The sequence below is a fragment of the Dicentrarchus labrax genome, unplaced genomic scaffold (assembly GCF_905237075.1).
Source record: "Dicentrarchus labrax unplaced genomic scaffold, dlabrax2021, whole genome shotgun sequence".
In the NCBI taxonomy this organism is placed as follows: Eukaryota; Metazoa; Chordata; class Actinopteri; family Moronidae; genus Dicentrarchus; species Dicentrarchus labrax.
In genome coordinates this window covers 19,035,349-19,054,562 of record NW_026136723.1, presented here as the reverse complement: position 1 = coordinate 19,054,562, position 19,214 = coordinate 19,035,349, and the positions used below count along the sequence as shown (strand labels likewise).

Sequence of the window (19,214 nt, the reverse complement as noted above, 5' to 3'; positions counted from 1 at the left end):
AAGGAATGAATAAAGCTTTAAACAACACAATATGAATATTTCATTAGTTAAGGCTTTGTTGTTGTCAACTGAACTGGGTCAGGTAGCTTCCACGTGCTACACAGGATGTGCAGACCAGCTCCTATTAGATTTTATCTGTAGAAGATCAGTAGCTCAGTTTGCGGTTCTTCTAACAAATGCACTGCATCAATTATTCAAGTGAAGAGTAACAATTAACATTACTGTTTATGGGTGGACACTGAAAGAATCCAGTGATCATGCCCCTTAAATGCTGAACAGCCACAACTGATAATATTTGCAGTGACATCCATTCATGTGAACGCCATGCATGCCTGTTGTGGAACGTCTGGCTTTTTATTTCGGTGGACATGTTAAATGCAATAAGAATCTGTTCATAGTCACATTAACGTTATAACAGCAACATATTCACGAGTTTCAATGTTTATATCTGGAGAATACAGATTTAACAAATTACAGAAAACAATATAACTTCTTTTTTTAATTGAACACTCCTGTGTCTGTTTCAGATTAAAAGCTCTCTAGTGTTTCTGTGGACAGAATCCATTCATTTGTTAACAAGGCTTTAATTGTATTGTCTTTATCAAAGGCAAACTCAGTGTAGAGAGATAGGGCTGGCAGAGGCAGAAACGCTCTCTGTATGGACACCACACAGAGAGCCAGCCATCAGGCACTGCTCACGCGGGCAGTGTGTCCAGCTCTTTTTTTTTTTTTTTTTTTTTTTTTACCATTAGAGCTAATTTAAAGGGTTGCTCTCTTGTTTTTCAATTTTCAAAATTCAAAAATTGTATATGTACGTCACCTAATTTTTCTGCGTTTAACATTTCTTTTGTAAAAATATATGAGAGTTTGCTGTACATTTACACTGCCCAACTCTGGACACGTAACAATATATTCCATATATAGAAACATTCGAATTTGTGGTCATCACCTGAAGTGGGACTGAGTGCCTGTGACCTCCTGCAGTCGCTGCTGCAGCATGAAGAGCTCGGTGAGGTATCGCTCCTCAGTCTCTGAGGCTTGCTGCTGGTAGTGAGCTCTGAGATGCTCCACCTCTTGTCTGTGACTCTCCTCCAGCTGCAGCTGCTTCTCCTGCTCTTCGGCCTTCAGCCTCTGTAGTTCCTCCGTAAGGCCGGTAGATGGCGCACCAGCCCGCTCCTCCAGATCTAATAAGGGAGATAAGAGAGGTGAAATGTGAAATGCAGTATGCTCAACTAGATAATGTTTAAGATTAGAATCAATCAGATTAAATTTTAATGTTTCTTCTGGGAAAAACTGATCACTGCAGTAACAAATAATGGCATATAGTTAAACTGAATGAACAGAGAGAGGTGTAAAAACAAATCAGGGAAAACAACTGAGAACAATACAACTAAAATATGTTTGCAGTTTCCAAATATACATTTTACATTATATACGTATGTGATATGTGCAAAAGTTTCACTGCTGCTGAGTGAAGTTTAGCTTAATTGCCAGTTGGGTTGATGTATTCATTAAAAAAAAAATCAAAGCAGGAGAGTGTTACTGTTTGATGTTTGCTGATGAACTACACAAAACACACACTACAAAAGCACAAAGTGAGTTGCTGTTTTCATTCAGACATTATAATGACCCAAACCTCTAAAATACTGAGGATAGAGAAAGAATACGACAGAATATTTAACTTTTGTCTGTTTTTCATTGTATTACACACTTCTGTGTTTTGACTCAGTAACTTTAAATTCACGCCTGCCCTGTTTGTTGTATATTTTTTGTTTGAGAGAACTCCACATTTACCTTTGCTTGTAGAGGAGCTTAAGCTGGTAACTTGCACACGCAGGTCAGAGATCTCCTTCTCACTGCTGCTCTTCAGTTCATCGTATGCTGCCTGCAGTTCCATCATCTAAGAGACCAACAGATTTGTTTAGTGTGTTTCAGATAGCTTTGTCATCCTCTCTGTTCCTCAAACAGACTAATAATGTGTGCCAATTCCATACTACATACTGACTCCACACAATATGTATACAGTTGTGTATAAACAGTATGCGCAGTATGAACACAAAACAGCATCAGTACCATTTTGCCAGTTGGGTTGATGTATTCATTAAAAAAAAAAGAATGCTAATCAATCTTCTGAATCTCACTATATTAATATACTATATTTTTAGATTTAGTATTTTGGGGGTTTTTTTTGGTGTTCACAATATTTGTTTTAAGTTTTTTCAGCTGCTCTATTTCCTTTCCAATGTACTGTGGGAAAATAGTGGCTCAAAATTCAAGCATTTATTCAGTATAAATGCTGACAGTTTTGTGAAACAGTGTATTAGAGCCATTGTAGGTTAAGAAAAGATACAGAGCTGGGGAAGGGGGGGTAATATTCTGAACTTAAAGTTGTACATTTGCTTGAAAAAGCATGGATATTCTCAGAGATTAAAGTCACAAATTTACAAGATAAAAAACTTGGGAAAATTGTGTTTTAGGGACGCTGAAAGTCAGAGTTGGGGTTTCTGAGATAAAGTCAGTCTATATGATGAAGTCATACTAAATGCTGCACGACATTCATGGTTTTCGCATTCATTTGAATGGCCAGGATTATTTATATCTAATAGTTATTATTGTCATCATTTTACGCTACAGATAGAAAACTTGAACACCAAGATATTGTGTGTGTTGTATGACTGGAGTCTCTGCTTAGCATGTAGCTTGTGGGACTGGGACACAGCTTACGTCTACAGATGTGTAAGTTCTTACCTTGTTCCCATCAGCTCTCAGCAGAGCCTGAAGCTGCGACAGTCGGAGGTGTTCCTGCTCAATCCTCTCCCTCACCTGCTGAAGATCTCTGTAGAGCTCTACATACGAGATTAATAGATACAATTTGAATGACCTCAACAGAGAAATTGAGTATGTGTAAATGTGCTACTTGGTTTGAATACGTTTGATATTTAAAGCATATTATTTAAAAGCACTTCGTAGGTGTAAAGTGAATTTGGAACTGGAAATATGTGTTATACTATCTGTAATACTTTTAAACTGTAATTTAATTTCTTTAAAAAGACAAATTACCTCTTGCCTCCAGTACAATGGAGGTAGATTCACTAGTTTCTGGTCTTTCCACTGAAGGGGGGGACCGACCGTCTGCACCAACACTCTCCAAAAACTCTTCACCAAATATCTTTTGAAAACACTGAACAGAGAACAGACAGACAAAGTCTTAAATGTTTTGGCAAAGTGGCAACACACATGAATAAAATCCATTCAGAAAACAATTTGTCTTGAATAATTACCAGAATAATCTCACTGCACTCTTTTGACACAGCTTGTAACGTGTTGTGATACTTGAAGATTTTTGGCTCATCTGAAAAAAATGAGCAGAAGCATTTGAATTAATAGAACAATTCAAATGTTTCACACAGCCCCAGGCAGACACACTACAAGTACAAAAACAAGACACATCTAGATACCTCAGCCAGTCAGAATCCTGTTCCTCATGAATGATGAATCAAAAAGCATCTCTGAGGGAACCACTGCTTTGCCGCAAACACACACACACACACACACACACACACACACACACACACACACACACACACACACACACACACACAGAAAAAGGTAACTGACTACACATCCACTCACCCTGGTCACCGTGATCTCTCAGGTCCTGAAGTTCCAGCTCCAGAGAGTGTGTGCGGGCGTCCGTCGACTCCTGCAGCAGCTCGAGCTGGGCGGCGTGGATTTGAGACAGGCTGATGCGCTGAGCCTCCATCTGCAGCCTGCACTCACCCTGTAAACCACCGGAGGAAATATCATGACATTAACACGGTTAGAATAAAACAGGGGAGAATTTTCACATATATATAATTTAATTTCACATTAGGAATGTTGGTCTTAATATTTCTAAAAATCTTACAACAAGAAAATACTAAATTACTCTGATAAAAAAAGGTTATATAAATACATATCACTTATAATTTATAATACATTAAATTATGTAGCATGCTACATCCATTTGCTAATCAGAGGAGATAAATGATTAAATAACGTAATTCCACCAATCCTATTTTTATGACAGAGCAGTAGCACAAGCCATCTGTGTTCAGGATGAGAGGTCTGCTATTATCACTTCTGTAACAGAGAACAAAAGGCAAACAGTGAGGCCTCTTTCTCTAATTATGCATTATGCATTAGTGCACATTCGTTAGGGTTACACAATTATGAAATTGCGATTCTGTTACCTTTGATGTCAGATGTTTTTAAAGTGCACTCTACATTTTAATTAGGTTGTATTTAAAACGCTTTGTTATGATACAATCTCCCCGTCCGCACTACATCTGACAGTGTGGCGTAGAGAGTCCTTTCAAACCTGTAACCGCTCAGATGTTGCTGCTTAAAACATGCAGACAAGAGTAATCAGTGCCTAACAAATAGATGGCAGCTGTGTTATGATGCACCGCTAATACAGAAGAAAAACGGAATTACTTCTATGAAGAAAATTATACAAGTTTACTAAGAAACATCACCTCCAACTAAAAAGGAAATTACTAAAATCTATAAAACTCTTTGATTTAAGAGAATTTGTGGCACTCAAATTTTCACATACCTAGAATTTGGTACGAAGGAAATTCACAAGTCGTACAAGCTTGTCGTACGAGTCATACAATACGGAGAGTTTGCCTTTCTGTACAGCAGGAAAAACACTTTAACTTGACAGAATTATAATGCCCTAATCTGAATGACTTTAGAGTTTAAATACTGTACATGATGCCAAAATAAAAATTAAACATGACAAATAAATTAACTTAATGCCAAATTACTGAGATTTGGTTTGAGGTTTTTTTAGATTTCACTGGCATATTTTGGCACTGCATCTTCCACAGTTCAGTAGTTGTTAGCAAATTTCTCTCAGTCCGACAGCTGCCTCAGAGTGCTGTCCAGGGTCATCTTCCAGTGCACCCGATAATCTAACATCATCGATTGCTTTGCTTTAGAAAGAGCTTTCCCATTGCCTTTTTACTTCGGTCACAGTACAGCTCTGATAACACTTCTATGGCAGCTGTAATATTTTCTACAGACTTTGCCAAATTTCTTATGGTTTTGTCAGTTGATTTCTGCCTGCAGGACTATAACTGTAATTTCTTCTTTTGCTAACAAACGGAGCAGAACAGGCAGTCAAATATGGCAATTTGGTAGTGTTGATAATTAAAATGATCATAAAATCTCATGAACACACATCTAATCCTGAACAGGTGGCATTCATCAGACTGGAAAGGAGCAATTTACAACAACTCTGTGCAATAAAGAGGTATCCTAGGTTTGTGTGGTTTGATAAGAATAAGCATTGTAGTTTAGCTGTATGAGCACCTATTTATTGACCTTTACACCACACTGTATGATGTATCAAAAAGCAAAGCAAAGGGCAGGATGTGAGCTTAAGTGACATTTACATGCTCAGTAGTCTCTCCCTCCTCCTCCTCCTCCGCTCCCTGACACACGACAGGCTCCGCGTGGTGGCCCGTCCCATGTCTGCTCACCTAAACAAGCAAGCAGAAGAAAGATTTTGTACTTTTTTTAACTACTGTCTTACATATTACCCCAGTACAAATGTAGACAAATATGACATTGACGGACGGAAGGACAAGATGCAGCATCACTTCCTGAGAGGGAGCAGAAAGTAACTGTACAGTAAGTTCAGAAATGTTATTCAAATGATCCATTATAACTTACAACCAAAGGAGTCCGACGATCACCTTCAGTTGCCTTTATTTTTTGTTTCACCCATGTGGAGTGTTGTTTATTAAGCTCTTGTAACAGCTTTATAAAGAAGTTGGTCACACAGAACCAATTATTTTTTTTAAAGACACCCATTTTCAGTTAATTCTGTAAGCATCTGCACACCTGTACAGAAAAATAATGTTTTTCCCCTGCATCAAAAGATAATTTTGATACTACTTTTAACATTTTAGGGTTTTGGTCACGTAGAAATGTCGTCCCGGACCATATGTAGTGTTCCAACCCAGGAGGTGACAAAAACAATATGAAACACAGATATGAAATGGCAGACAGACACTGTACACTCTCTTTTGTCTGGTGTAATTGAGACACAGCTTGAAGTGACACAGACACAGAAGTGACTGGGGTAAAATGGCTTCTCACCTCAAACCCTTCACTCCCTGCAGGATGGAAAGAAACTAGAATGTACACATTTCTACACAACGGCAACGATTCAAAGCTATCAGAAGACTGTGGGTGATTGTTTTCTTTCTTTTTTGTTTGCAGCCCTTTTCAAAAACCAATATGATATTCAGTTTGAGGACAGGCAGCATCAAATGAAAACAGATTATAAATATTGTATAGTGCCCCTTTAAAAGTAGAAATGAGCAGAATATCGATGGAGTCCTGACACCTCACTGTTATGTGCAGGCTGTACTCCATATGCATTTTTTCTTTTACATTGCTGTTCTCATAATAATCCCACTTACTGTAATGTCGCTGAATGGTCTGCACAAACTTCAAAACAAATGCCTGCCTATCTTTTAACACAACAGTCACTGAGCACAGTCTGTGCTGCTCAATGCTACCTTTGGGAGCAAGCCTGCAGACACTCAGGCAATTTGCAATCATGACCGTTAGTCACAAGAGAGAAAACATGTCAGTGCTGAAATGCCTCAGTCATATTCTGTTCAATGTTAAAGCTTCATCTGGCTACGAATGCAATCCACACATTTCTGATGAAGCTAATAACAATATCAAACATCACAGCACTAATTGTGACTGTGATATGTTTGAAGCATGCAATTTCAGCTCCGCTTTCTTTTGACGTGCACAGTTTTTTTGAAAAGCCCTTTAATTACTCAATCAAACATGGAATTTAATCAGAGTTAAAAAGGCAGCAAAGAAAAAGGCAGCAGGGTCGTTTTTATAACTGGAGAGTGGTGCAGTAGATGCATGTGAGCGCTTACCCGTTTGTTGATGTAGTCTCTGCCTCCGTCTCCCTGGTACCCGTCAGTGGAGTCCTCCTTACCGGCCCTCTCTTGTGAACATGACATAACCCGGCTCTCCATCTGAGGCTGCACCTCCGGCTCTGCAGCACTTGTAGCTCTCTCTTCCTCCACCACTGCCTCCTCTTCCTCCTCCCTTTGTCGTTCTTCTCTGCAGTCTGTTAGAGCGGCGCCCAGTTTACGCTCCTGCTTAGACCTCTGCCGTCTCTTGCGCCTGCTTGACCCTGAGGCTGTGGACTTGTGTGGGGAGGATCGTCCTTCAACAGGTCCCTCCCCTGAGGAATGGGCTGCTGCTGGGGATGGAGTCTGTGAAAGCCTCTGGAGCTCCAAGTTCTGCCGTATGCTGTCTCTCTCTGATTCAGCTGCCTGCAAGAGAGACTGAAGAGCCTTTATCTCCTCTTGCAAAGATTGAATCTGAAGGTGATGATCCTCAAAAGAACAAACTGGCTCAACAGCTTGCTCTTCTTGCTGGAGCTGTCTCTGGGCATCCTGCCCCCTCGCCTGCTCTCTCATAATCTCTTGCTTCTTTTCTAGTTCTTTCCCTAGGCTTTCATTCTGGGCGATGACCTTCGTATTTTCTTGTCTCACTGTCATCAGCTCTTCCTCCAGCTGTCCCACTTTTCTCTCCGTGAACATCATTTGCTCTGTAACTTCGGAAAGCCTCCCAGCCAGACTTTCCTTCTCCTTCAAAGTAACATTAAGCTTCTCCATTAGCTCAGTAGTATCTTTTTCTATCACAGATTTTTCCGAGCGGTCTGTATTTTTGTCCTCCATTTTGATATCTCCGCTGCTCTCCTCCAGCTCTCGAATCTGTGACTGAAGGCTGGCAATTTTTGCCTCAAACTCAAGTGTCTCCTTCAGTGTCCTCTCTTCTAGCTGTGCCTTTGTCTCAATAAGACACGTGTACTCCTCCTTCAGCTCCTGATAGTTTACCTCAAAATTCTTTTCAGCAAAAGAGAAAGTAGTCCTCTGCTTTTCAATTTCCTCATTAAGCTCAACTACTTGTTGCTGTATTTGATTGTTCTCTGCTGTGAGTGTCTCAATTTTCATAGTTTGTGAGTCTAACTTTTCTTTCAAAGTGTTATTAGACTCTATCAACGTCTCCTTTTCCAATTCTTGTTCTTTCCTTTTGGTCTCCCAACATTGTTCTTTCTCTTTTGACTGGTTTTCAAGCACCTCTGTCCTTTTTAGTAATGTCTGAATTTCGTTTTCCATTCGAGCTCGCTCTTCTCCTCCCTTTCGCAGTTCCTCAAGCTCTACCTGAAGCTCTTGAAGCTGCTGGACAAGCTCGTCTGCTTTGGAGCTGTGCATAGCAAGTTTTAGATCTTCTTTTAGTCCAAGAATTTGGTGCAAAAGCTCATCTCGCTCTGTGACAAAATTTGCCTTCTCCCTTTGTAACAATTGTAGTTTTTCTTCATATCCAATGCGCAGCTCATCCAACGCTCTCTCGTGTTTGACAGCGGCTTCATTGAGAAGGTTTTCTGTGTTCAGGAAGCTCTCCCTTTGCAATTCTTCCTTCAGATTGGTGAGCTCTTCCTCGTGGCTAAACAGAAGCTGAGTCCTGAGTCGTTCCAGCTCTGCTTCCTGTGACTCCGCCATGCGGTCCAGCACAGCGTCTTTCTCCCTCTCCAGCATCTCCAACTTGATCTTGTAGTTGGTTATTTCTGAATCGTGTTTTGCTTCTGTCTCTTTTGCCGCTTCCTGAGCAGCAGCCAGCTCACTCTTCAGATTGTCAATGGTCTCCTGGAGGCGCTGCAGTTCACGTCGTTGGCTTTCCTGAGAGATAAGATTTTGGGAGACCTGCTCCACATTTTCTTTAGCAGACCAGAGATCTTGGAGAAGATCCTCAACCTTGGCCTGCAAGTTGAACTTCTCTTCTGCAACTTGGCTAAGCTCATGTCGGGCTTTATCGTGCACTGCTTGGGATTGCTGTAATGTCTCTTGAAGCTCTCTAATCTTAGCATTGAGAGCGTCCACCTCAACAGTGCTAACAGCGGAGCTTTGAGACAGTTGTTGTGCTTGTAGAAGCTCGAGCTCAGCACGATGTTGTGCGGCCATTTGCTCCACTCTCCCTGCATGCTGCAAATTAAGCTCCTGCTTCATCTGGACTATTTGCTGGCCATACATCTCATCCAGCTCTGCCCTGAGAAGTTCGAGCTTCCTCACAGTCTGTTCCTCCATCTTCTGGACAATGTCACTCTCAGACAGGCTGCCCCGATGACAACGCTTCTGCAGGTCCTCTACTGTGCCCATGAGCTGCATGATTTCACTAGATGACATTCGTTCTTTCTGTCGGGAGGTTGCAAGTTCACCCTTACAAATTTCTAACTCTGTTTGCTCTTTCTGCAATTCTAATTTACAACTCTCTATTTCACATCTACAGCTTTCCAAGTCAGACTTGGTGCTTTCCAAGTCAGACTTGGTGCTTTCCAACTCATCCACGCATCTTTCAAGCTCTGATTCTTTTGCAGCCATTCGCTGTTGGAGGTCACGCAGGCGTTTTTCAGAGGACTCCAACTCATCCTCAAGCTGGGTAAGAGAGCAGTCACGTTCTGAAATGACTCTCTCTTGCTCCGCTATAATCAAGTCTTTATCATCTGACTGGGTTATAACGTTTTCATCTGTAGTCCGTCCCACATGGACAAGTTCCTCTCTAAGAAGGGTCAATGACAGCTCGTGTTCTTTGATTATTGCAGTTTGCTCTGAAATTAACAGATTTTTCTCTTTCAGCGTTTGTGCAAAAGATTCCTCTGCCGTTCGTGACGCTGTGAGCGACTGCTCTCGGCTCAAAATAACTTTTTCTTGTTCAGCAATAAGCAGGTCCTTTTCGTTTATCCTTTGTGTGAATGATTCTTCTGATTTTCTCCCTGACTACAAAGAAAAACAATTATTAGAAAAGCAGAGAGAGAATGAGAACATACTGTATAACTACTTACATTCAACAGAATATGTCAGAAGATATCTGCAGGATCACACTAGGCAACTTCTTACCATCTCCATGTCACTGATCTTGTGCTGGAGCTGGCTGATGTGCTCCAGCTGCTCACTGCTCTTCTCCTGGTACATTTTGAGCTCAACATTCATCTCATCCAGTTGCTGCTGGTATTGCATGAGCTGCTGTCTGGACTGAAGAAGATCAGCTGCCGTGCTGCTGTGGCTGGTGTTCCTCAGTGTCTCTCCCGCCTGCAGCTGTGATATTACCACACACAAATTAATTTCTAACTGAAGCAAGTACTAGAACAAAATAATAATAGTGTAATGAAGTAGGTGGTGTAGGATAAATTGGTAAAATAACTGCAGTTAAGACTTTCAGCGTTCCTACCTGCTGGAACTGAATATGTAGTTTTTGGCTTTGCTCTGTCAGTTCCAGGAATTCTTTCATGATCTCGTCTTTCTCTTCACGAGCCTGCTGAAGGTTAGCTGTGAGCTGGGTAATGATGCCATCTCGCTGCTTCAGAGCCGCCTCAAAGTCCTGCAGCTATAAAAGTAAAATGCATATATGCAATAGTGAGATAGAGCAGAGAGAAGAGAGCGGAAAGAGCAAGTTTCCAAAGACAGAGCTTAAAAACAGGAGTAAAAGTAAAATACTTGTTATATTGAACCTGTTATAAAGAAGGAAAGCAAATTGTGATTGTCAAGGCTATAAAGGTTTCTGGCAAATAATCTGAAATGGACGATAATACTTAAAAAGAAATGTTATTATATCCATTTGGTATTTAAAATTCAAAACTACAAGTAAAAATCTGATTAAAAAAAATTAAAAATTAGAAAAAAACGAGATATGCTAAAACTCCAACGGTATGACCTATAATAAAGTAATTAAACATTTACCTGTTGTACTCCCTCTGTGCCGAAAGCGGCCCTTATTTCTTCAAGCTCTCGACTCAGCTCCTCCACTGCCTGGGTCTTGGCGGCTAGAGCATCCTCCATATCCTGCATCGTTCCTCCTTTTGTCACCTGTTGCAAGGGCTCCACCTCCTCCTGAGCAGGAAAATTAGTGTTTGTAAAGCATTTACATTGTTTCGGTAAAGCAGTCAAGGTCAGCTTTCAAGAATGAGTTAAGTACTTAGTGACCACCCAAGATCGACAGCAGGTTAGTTAGAAGACCCAGGAGCCCCATGAAGGAATGCGTAGTAAATAAGTTAATGTTATCAAATAGATCCTGCTTTTTTCCTCATCTAGACTGCTTTGGTTTATTGGCCACAGCAGTCCCCCTTTTTTTGGAAGATCCAGCAAAGTCTGTCTGTTAGTTCTGTAAGAGGGAGTTAATATATCCTGCAAGGTAATTCAATTCAGCTATAAATCTGAAATTCTTAATATTATCAAAGAAAAGTTGTAGGTCTAGAACAGTCAAGTTTGTTATTGGACAGAATCCTTTACTAGTTTTCTTGAATTTTGCAGGTTGCTGACAGTTGATTAGATATGATTGTTGTGGGTTCTCAAAGTAATTAAAAGGAAATCAGAGGAAGAAAATGATGCCATCATTTGATATTTCCTTCTTGCAAGATAATTAAGAATTTTCAGTTGTGTATATATATATATATATATTTTGATATGGTCTGTAAGCTCAGTGCAAGTAAAATAGTTTTCTAAATGTAACATTGTTCAAATATTACTTTAATTTTATCAGTTATATTCCATTTTGAACTCACTCATTCCACAAAATTCAAGAAAATTAGAGAGGAGACAGAAATGCTTAGTGTTATTACACTTTTCTTTTCAGTGATGATGAAAGCTGATCATCTGGGAAATAATTATTGGGTTTCATCAAAGGAATAAAAACTCATTCATGAATTTATATGTTTGCACAGATATATCTTTCTTAAGATCTCAGTGTAATTCGTACTACAGTCGGCATGTCACTTTAACCTGGTTTTGCTCCCCATCTATCTAACTGTATTGATCAGCAGCTCCCTGGTTTCTGTCTCCTCTATTCAAATATCAGCACTGTGAATCTGAAGAGAGCTGCTCTTTGTTTGACACCTCCTGTCCTCTCTCCTCCAAACTCTCCAGTGTCCTCTCCCTTCTTTTCAATCATTTACCCTCCCTCACCAGCTTTCAGAGATAATTTACACCTGTAAAATGTCAAAGAGCTCTGTTCAATCCCAAACTCCCCAGTCATTTGTGCTTTCAAAAGTGTCATTTATAAGTCTTTATTTCTTATTTTTCCCATGGTGCAGTTTTCATATATGTATAATCAAGTACGTACAGCATAAAACAGGCTTGGTTAGTAAGTTACAGGAAATCTTGCAGAGGACTATAAGCAAATAGAGAGTTACATCCAGCAGCCAGTGCCTTTGCTAGCAGAGCCAAAAGCAGAGCCAAAAGAACTGCTTGATCGGATTACTGTACCCAGATAAAATCCTTTGAAGACATCATTAGGTTCTCTGTCATCTCATCGTGGCACCCATTTACCTGTTAAGTCACAGTGCTGTCAGTGAAACATTTAGATTTTGGAACTGTGATGGAAAAAGTCATCATTGGGTAGATTTGTGGTGCTAATGCCTTTTTTATTTATTTTCTTGACAAATGTTCTTACGATTTGGTTTTAGTTTGGACTAAAAATCACATCACATCACAACATCCTCTCACTGATTTCAATTTTCTAAATTTAGTCTTGCTTACTTAAGTTCTTAATGTCAGGTAAATTAGGCAACATAACAACTGAAAATCAGCAAGAAAAGTTTGAAGAATTTTAGATAATACTGTTTTTGAGTCAGCTTGTGTCATCATCAGTAGCTACCTGATGAACTTATTAAGTTTGCATTTGATTCATAGTGATTTATCCACCAAAGACTGTCTAGTAGTCTGACTCATTTGCTTCTGTCTGCTCTTCCCCAGTACCATCTCCAAATAAAACAACAAGCGTATGCAGTCAACCCGGCTAATAAGCTACATGTAAGTGATGAAAAACACAATTGGAATTGCGCAGTTAATTAGCCACAAGCTAAATCTTTTTAAACCCACAAAAACATCCTCTGGCAGTCAGTCGTTAAACAGTCCTATATGACTCTCAGGTGAGCCACAGCAGCCCCATTCAGGGATCGTAACAGTGTAAACCTGGCATTGTGAAAAACTTTTTTTTTGTACCGTAACATTACAAGAAGGACATTAAAAGGATGGTCATGTCACAAAATGATCATACGTATTTTCGGAAAGGTCATCTCACCTCTGAGGAACAGTCTTCGGCAGTAGTGGACATTTCACTCTCTGGCTGCAATAGAGAAGATTAAAAGAAATGTATTAAAACTGCAGATATGAACAATGTAAATAGAAGTGTTTTCAGTCGTAACCCAAGACAAATTAAGCAAGTTAAGTAGAGACAACATTACATTAATAACAAAAAAACACTTAATTACAAGTGAACACAATCAGTCAAGTCACATATGTAAACAGTTAAATGAATGCAGTTGCAGTAAAAATGTATGTGGTGTTTTATTTTGAAATGAAAAAGGGTCCCTCACTTTACCAAGTCATTACAGTTTCAGAAGTCTTCCGATCTGTAATCCGATTTAAAATGCACATAATAAAATGTTCAATCATAACAAAATACCTACTTCATATCCTATTTAAGTAGGCTCTCAGCATTCAAACATGGGCCTAACCTACTTCTGCCACAGCGCTCCTTTCTCACTCCCACAGAGTAATGACGGCCATTATTGAAGTCTATTTTCGGGTTAATTCTTGGGTCATAAATTGAAACTGTATGGGGTCCAGAACTGGGAGAGAAATTACAGGTTTAGCTTTGACTGATTGCAGAACTTGAACATCACCTCAAACTGCAACAAAAAGAGGAAAACTGTCCAAGTAACATGAGCCATATCACATGTAAACATTTTACTTGCAACCTTGATGATAAGTAGAACTTGATGCTGACGTCTAAGCGGCATTGATGAGTCAACACACTTGTATTTACAATTACAATCTCTTTCAGATGCCTGTGAAAGACTTGAGAATGGAAAACTTTGTGTTTCCACAGCAACCCCTTCCTGCTCACAGAAAGCAGCAACACTACGAGATCTCTCAAGAGAACAAAACCCCATGACCAGTAAGTCCAGGAACAAAAAAAACAAAAAAAATAACAGGAGAATAAACCATAAAAAGGTTCAATCATTTATCTACATAGATGACTCACACATACCGTTCTGTATGGCTCAGTCTCTTAACATTCATGAGTTTCACTTAAGAGTGATACATAACAGCTCCCATCCATGCAGCAGAAAAATACAGCATGTCCCACATCCTTTTGTAACAGAGAGAATGTGGGTCGCTCCCAAGGTAGAAAAACTTGCCGTGCAACGAAACATTCGTACATTCAATCAACCTTGAGGTCTGCAAAATAAAATAAAATAAAGTGATCCAAGGCCACAGGAATTGGTCACATAGACAGACACATCTCAACCTGTTTAAAGGCAATTGTCTGTTTCCATGGCAACAGGTAGTTTTGTGGGCATGTACCGCATCAAATGTACAGTGGGTTCAGGGAAAGAGTGGCTGCACAGCGCCGATAAAAAGAGACTGAGAGGGCTTGAATAACGAAAGGAAAAAAAAAAACCATAAGAGCTCTCAGGTCTCTGCATATTGTTTTAAACTGCTTAATTAATTCGTTTTCTGCGGAATAATGCAAGTGGCTAAATATTTGTTTATCAGAATCATGATTGAGACGAGTGAATGTTCAGGCTTCAACTTTTCCATTTATCTTCAAATACAGGAATCCAGGGCCGGTTGGAAGGTCATGTATGTGTATGTATGTATGTAACTGTACACGACAAACATCAATTATCTTTTAAAAAGTTTTACATAAAGAAAAAAACCTGTTAAATTGTTTTAAATGAAAAGAAGCAGTGCTTGCATGGGCTGCAGTAGTGTATGTGAATATGAATTAGACTCAGTGCATCAACATTGAATTTTAGCATCCCTGTGTTTTTAAGTTTCAAATAGCATGTTTGATGAAGGTATCTGTCCATGATGTAAAATGCAAAAGGAAGAACTAAGCGGTTCAAAGTTTAACCAAATCCCAGATCAACTAAAACCTTTCAGAAGTTTGAGAATTGTTTAAAATTACACCCAATAATACAACAGAGTGCAAGATCAAAATGACCAGCAAAGCAGAACTGCACCAATGTATAAAACGTGCTGGAGCTGTGTAAAGCAGCACAGAACTTGAGCATTAATCAAAGCAAATTGTTAACATTATAGGATGAACACAAGTTCTTCTTATGTCCTATTCAAGTTTCTCCAGTTCTTTTTTCCCCAACATCATAAAGTCTGTAGCCTCGCAGTCTCAAGATACAGTAACATTAATGCCGCCTACATTAGTAATTAGTAGTAGTAATAATTCTCAAAGGGTATAAAAGATGTTTTTAAGAGTTTAAACTTTACTCTTAGGATACAAATTCAAAGATACATTTCCTTTCTATAGAAGTGAGGTTCTCAAGAAATTGTTCTCACAATAAACCAAAATGCATATTACCAAAAATTACTGATCATTTTCTAAAGAAACTGTGTAATTCAGTACAAATTAGTGCTGGGCAGTATGACCAGACATTTTTGTTTTGTGCATAATCATGGTTCTACTGTCAGAAGTACATGCAATATAAAAACATTTTAATCGCAAAAATGTGTATACTAAAGGCTTTGATTGCTGTACGGGTTTTCTTGGCCCCGTGAAGATGATACAATATTTAAAGCCATCAGAATGAATGAAACAGAGTCGTAAAAACAGAACTTAAAAATATAAAGAAGATATTGATAACAACATTAACATTGCTTCCTTTTCAAGAACAAAATATAAACACTATTAATTAATAAATTGTCACAAATTGGGTAAAGTTATAACTGTTAGAAAGGTACACAGTGAATAAGGCTCCCCTTTCAATATGTACTACACAGGTTGCTCCTCTGTAGCACTCTTTGCAGCAAAAACATAAAAAACAATATTGCTGCCTATTGGAATTTTTATCTTTTATCTATTAGTATTATTAATAATACTGCTGCTGTTGTTATTATTGTTATCGTTATGGTTTTTATTATTATTCATAAATGTACTTTCAACAAGATGTAAACATTTTTAAAAAGCTTATATTTCCCAACTCCACCTGGATTCTTCTTGTTTAATTAACACAGAATTTTAAAATTCTGAAGGAAATAAGGTAACAAATGTGTTTTTATTCGTTCTTTCCTATGGACGTCCTCCATCACTGCTCTGTGCTCCCAGTGGGTTTGGTTGTCATGACAGCAGCTAGCTACAGCGGGCTCATTAAGCTCCGGGAGACAACAGAAACAAAACTCTGGAGAAGACGGTGATCATTTTCATACAGATCTACCACTGGGAACACAACTCTTATAAGCTCTTTTCATTACACGTTAATAATAATAAACTAAAGCCATAAAATGAACCTGCAGCATTTGAAGTTAAAAGACTTTCTGGCTGCTGGAGGAGCAGACAGATTGTATATTAATAAAATCAGACTGCGGCATCTGAGACGGAAAAAAACACTTTTGTGTCGAATGCTGATTTCTAAAAAGGCATCAAATATGTCCTAAATAACTCTTTCGATGGACGGCTGCAATTACTGAAAGATTCATAAACATTATACATTTAGGGCAACTGTGTGTGACTTATGAATCACTGAAAGACATATTGTGCTGCATGCTGTTTCAAAGCATTTAGACAGTGACCCTGAACAGACTGAGAGAGATGTGAATGAATGAATACATACTGACATGTTATATAATATCAAGTCATAATTTAATAATTATTTACATAAAATAAAGTGAGTTATAGTATTACATTGTCTTACTGTTACAAGAGGTCTTGTAACAGACAATATTTGTGGATTTTACTCTGGTTAATGTCACTCATTTGTTTTCTCTCTGGCTAAACAGACTTTGCAGTTGTGCCGCTGTTAAACCAGTTCTGAATTATGATTGAATCTATTCTTCACATCTATGTAGGATTTAGTGGCATCAAGCAGTGAAGTTGCAGACTGCAACTAACTGAATACCCCTCACCCTCCAAGCGAGTAGGAAACTACATTAGCTGCAACACTCGAGAAAAAAGCAGCAATGTTTGGTTTGTCCGTTGTGGGCTACTGTAGAAACATGGCGGTTCAACGTTGTAGAGGAAGCGCTCCCTCTTTCATTCTAAGGTCCCGAAAAAACATTCTTATTTTCAGGGTGATTATACACTAATACATATCGATGAATATTTCTCCCCATAGATTCTCCTAAATGTTAAAAACTGGACCTTCAAAGAAAGTTCTCAGTATTTTTCCGACATTTTATAGACTATAAAGTGATTAATAGAGAAAATACAATGAACAATGAAAATATTTATTAACTCTAGCCCAACAGATGCTCATTTTGTACACTCTGTCCAGCAGTGTTATTGTCTTTCTTATGCATTAAAACAAATTAATAGACTAGTATTCTGTATTGTGGCCACCGGTAGTTAAGACTGAGTAAGATTAAGGGTTTACCTCTATAGTGTAGGTCTGGTCATGCTTGACAGTCTCTCCACTCCGCAGCGTCCTGGCGAAGGTAAACTCTGTGGTGGGTGGGTCTTTAGTTCCTTCTTTTGATCCATCTCGTTCTCCGCCTGAGCCTTCCTCTCCTCCCACAGACTGATCCGGGTCGACCTCCACCCTACCCTGAGAATCCACCTCCGAGTCCTCTGCTGTCTTCTTTTTCTTCTTCTTTTTCTGTTTCTTCTGGGAGTCCACGTGAGCTTTTCTCTGGCGGTACTCAGCCAGCTGCAGAGGGAAGAGGGAAACAGGCAAGTGTTAAAGAGAAAAATCACACTTTCTGCTCCAGTGGTGCTTCTTCATAGTAAAAAAAAAAAAAAAAGAACATAGTAAACACTTCCACAAACATCCTTTTAAGTGTCTAGTCTACATTTCCACAAGTAGCTTCCGTTCAGATCTTTGTCTATCCGACCCGAATGCTAAAGACCTGAGGGAAAGAACTAATTAACTAAACATCATTAGTCTGCTTAGCACAAAGTTTATATTTTAAACAAAAAAACTAACAAAAATATATATGAACCTACCCTGAGTCTACACAGTTTGGCGAAACCAAAGCGAAACATAATGTGCTCCATGTGTCCTTCCAACTCCGAGCGAGACCTCCCTCCCTGTGTCCATATGACTCGACACATGCCTCTTGCTGTGCCAGGTGCTAATCCTCATTAAAGGGATTACATTTTAAACTATGTCAACGATCTGTACAAACAGCCAATGACATCCCTGTTATCTTCGGCCATTTTCAAATGCTTTATTCAACAAAACCTGATGTTGACTTCTGTTTTTACTGTTTTACATTTTTAATATTCATAAATAAAATAAATGAGTAATTTAGTAATAGTGGGTACAAGAATCAATCTCAACTTCACATCAGTTTTGTAAACTTAAGTGTTTGTGCTATTGTATGTTTCATATTTGGGATTTTGGGATTGGACTTCATATAAATCTGAATCAGTTTACAGTGACATAAAACAATCCAACACTGGTTCTTTATTTTCTATCCCTCATCACATCAAGTACACATAAGAAAGAGATCTCAACAACTCATCCTCTGTTACACGCTGACACTCGTACTCCCTCTCTTTCACACATACAAACCAATTTTATACCATAAACGAAAGCAGCAGGAGTGTGTTACATTAATCATCATCAGGGAAATGATACTAATTACACGGCGTGGACAGTACAACCGGTATGCATTATGCATGAGCAACCGGTGAAAGCAAAGAGACGGCAGAGTCAGCTGAGCAGGGCAGACAGCAGGGCTACAGGTGTCACACCACAGACAGACTGTTGCCAAAGATACCTCGCTAATGCCTGCTCACCTGTCCCGGAAATCTACCCCATGACATTAATAATAACCCTAAATGCACATTAACATACATTTTTGGCAAATATACTGGTTCAGAAGTAGTTTATGTTCTGTGTTTCTTTCTTTCTAAAGGCCAAATGGTTAATGTTTGTGTTTATTTTGGGCAATATGGATAAAACACTATATCACATCATCTATCATCTACATCATGATACAGCAAATTTGGTCACTACTAATATTGTACTCCACTACAGCTACTATTCCCAAGATCAAGGATGAAATTTCACACATCAACTGTTAAAATATTTATAGGTAAAATACCCAAATGGGAATGTTTGTTTTTGTTGTATCCATTGATTAAAACAGCTGACAAATAATGACTTC

General features: G+C 38.9%; 1 protein-coding gene across 4 annotated transcripts in view; it reads right to left on the bottom strand.

Annotated features, from left to right (window-relative positions):
* Positions 1 to 19,214, bottom strand: part of akap9 (A kinase (PRKA) anchor protein 9) — a 64,642-nt gene that overhangs the window by 37,432 nt on the left and 7,996 nt on the right. For 3 of the 4 annotated variants that reach the window (XM_051391323.1, XM_051391326.1, XM_051391324.1), the window contains exons 2-15: positions 17,477 to 17,749; positions 13,165 to 13,209; positions 12,348 to 12,410; positions 10,827 to 10,976; positions 10,318 to 10,473; positions 9,987 to 10,184; positions 6,957 to 9,866; positions 5,442 to 5,528; positions 3,634 to 3,781; positions 3,282 to 3,352; positions 3,061 to 3,181; positions 2,749 to 2,846; positions 1,795 to 1,900; positions 950 to 1,184 (exon numbers count right to left, since the gene is read on the bottom strand). In XM_051391323.1, the coding sequence (XP_051247283.1) occupies positions 950 to 1,184; positions 1,795 to 1,900; positions 2,749 to 2,846; positions 3,061 to 3,181; positions 3,282 to 3,352; positions 3,634 to 3,781; positions 5,442 to 5,528; positions 6,957 to 9,866; positions 9,987 to 10,184; positions 10,318 to 10,473; positions 10,827 to 10,976; positions 12,348 to 12,410; positions 13,165 to 13,209; positions 17,477 to 17,749 (4,661 nt within the window). The remainder of the gene's footprint in view (positions 1 to 949; positions 1,185 to 1,794; positions 1,901 to 2,748; positions 2,847 to 3,060; positions 3,182 to 3,281; positions 3,353 to 3,633; positions 3,782 to 5,441; positions 5,529 to 6,956; positions 9,867 to 9,986; positions 10,185 to 10,317; positions 10,474 to 10,826; positions 10,977 to 12,347; positions 12,411 to 13,164; positions 13,210 to 17,476; positions 17,750 to 19,214) is intronic. The other variant, XM_051391325.1, reaches the window with a different exon arrangement.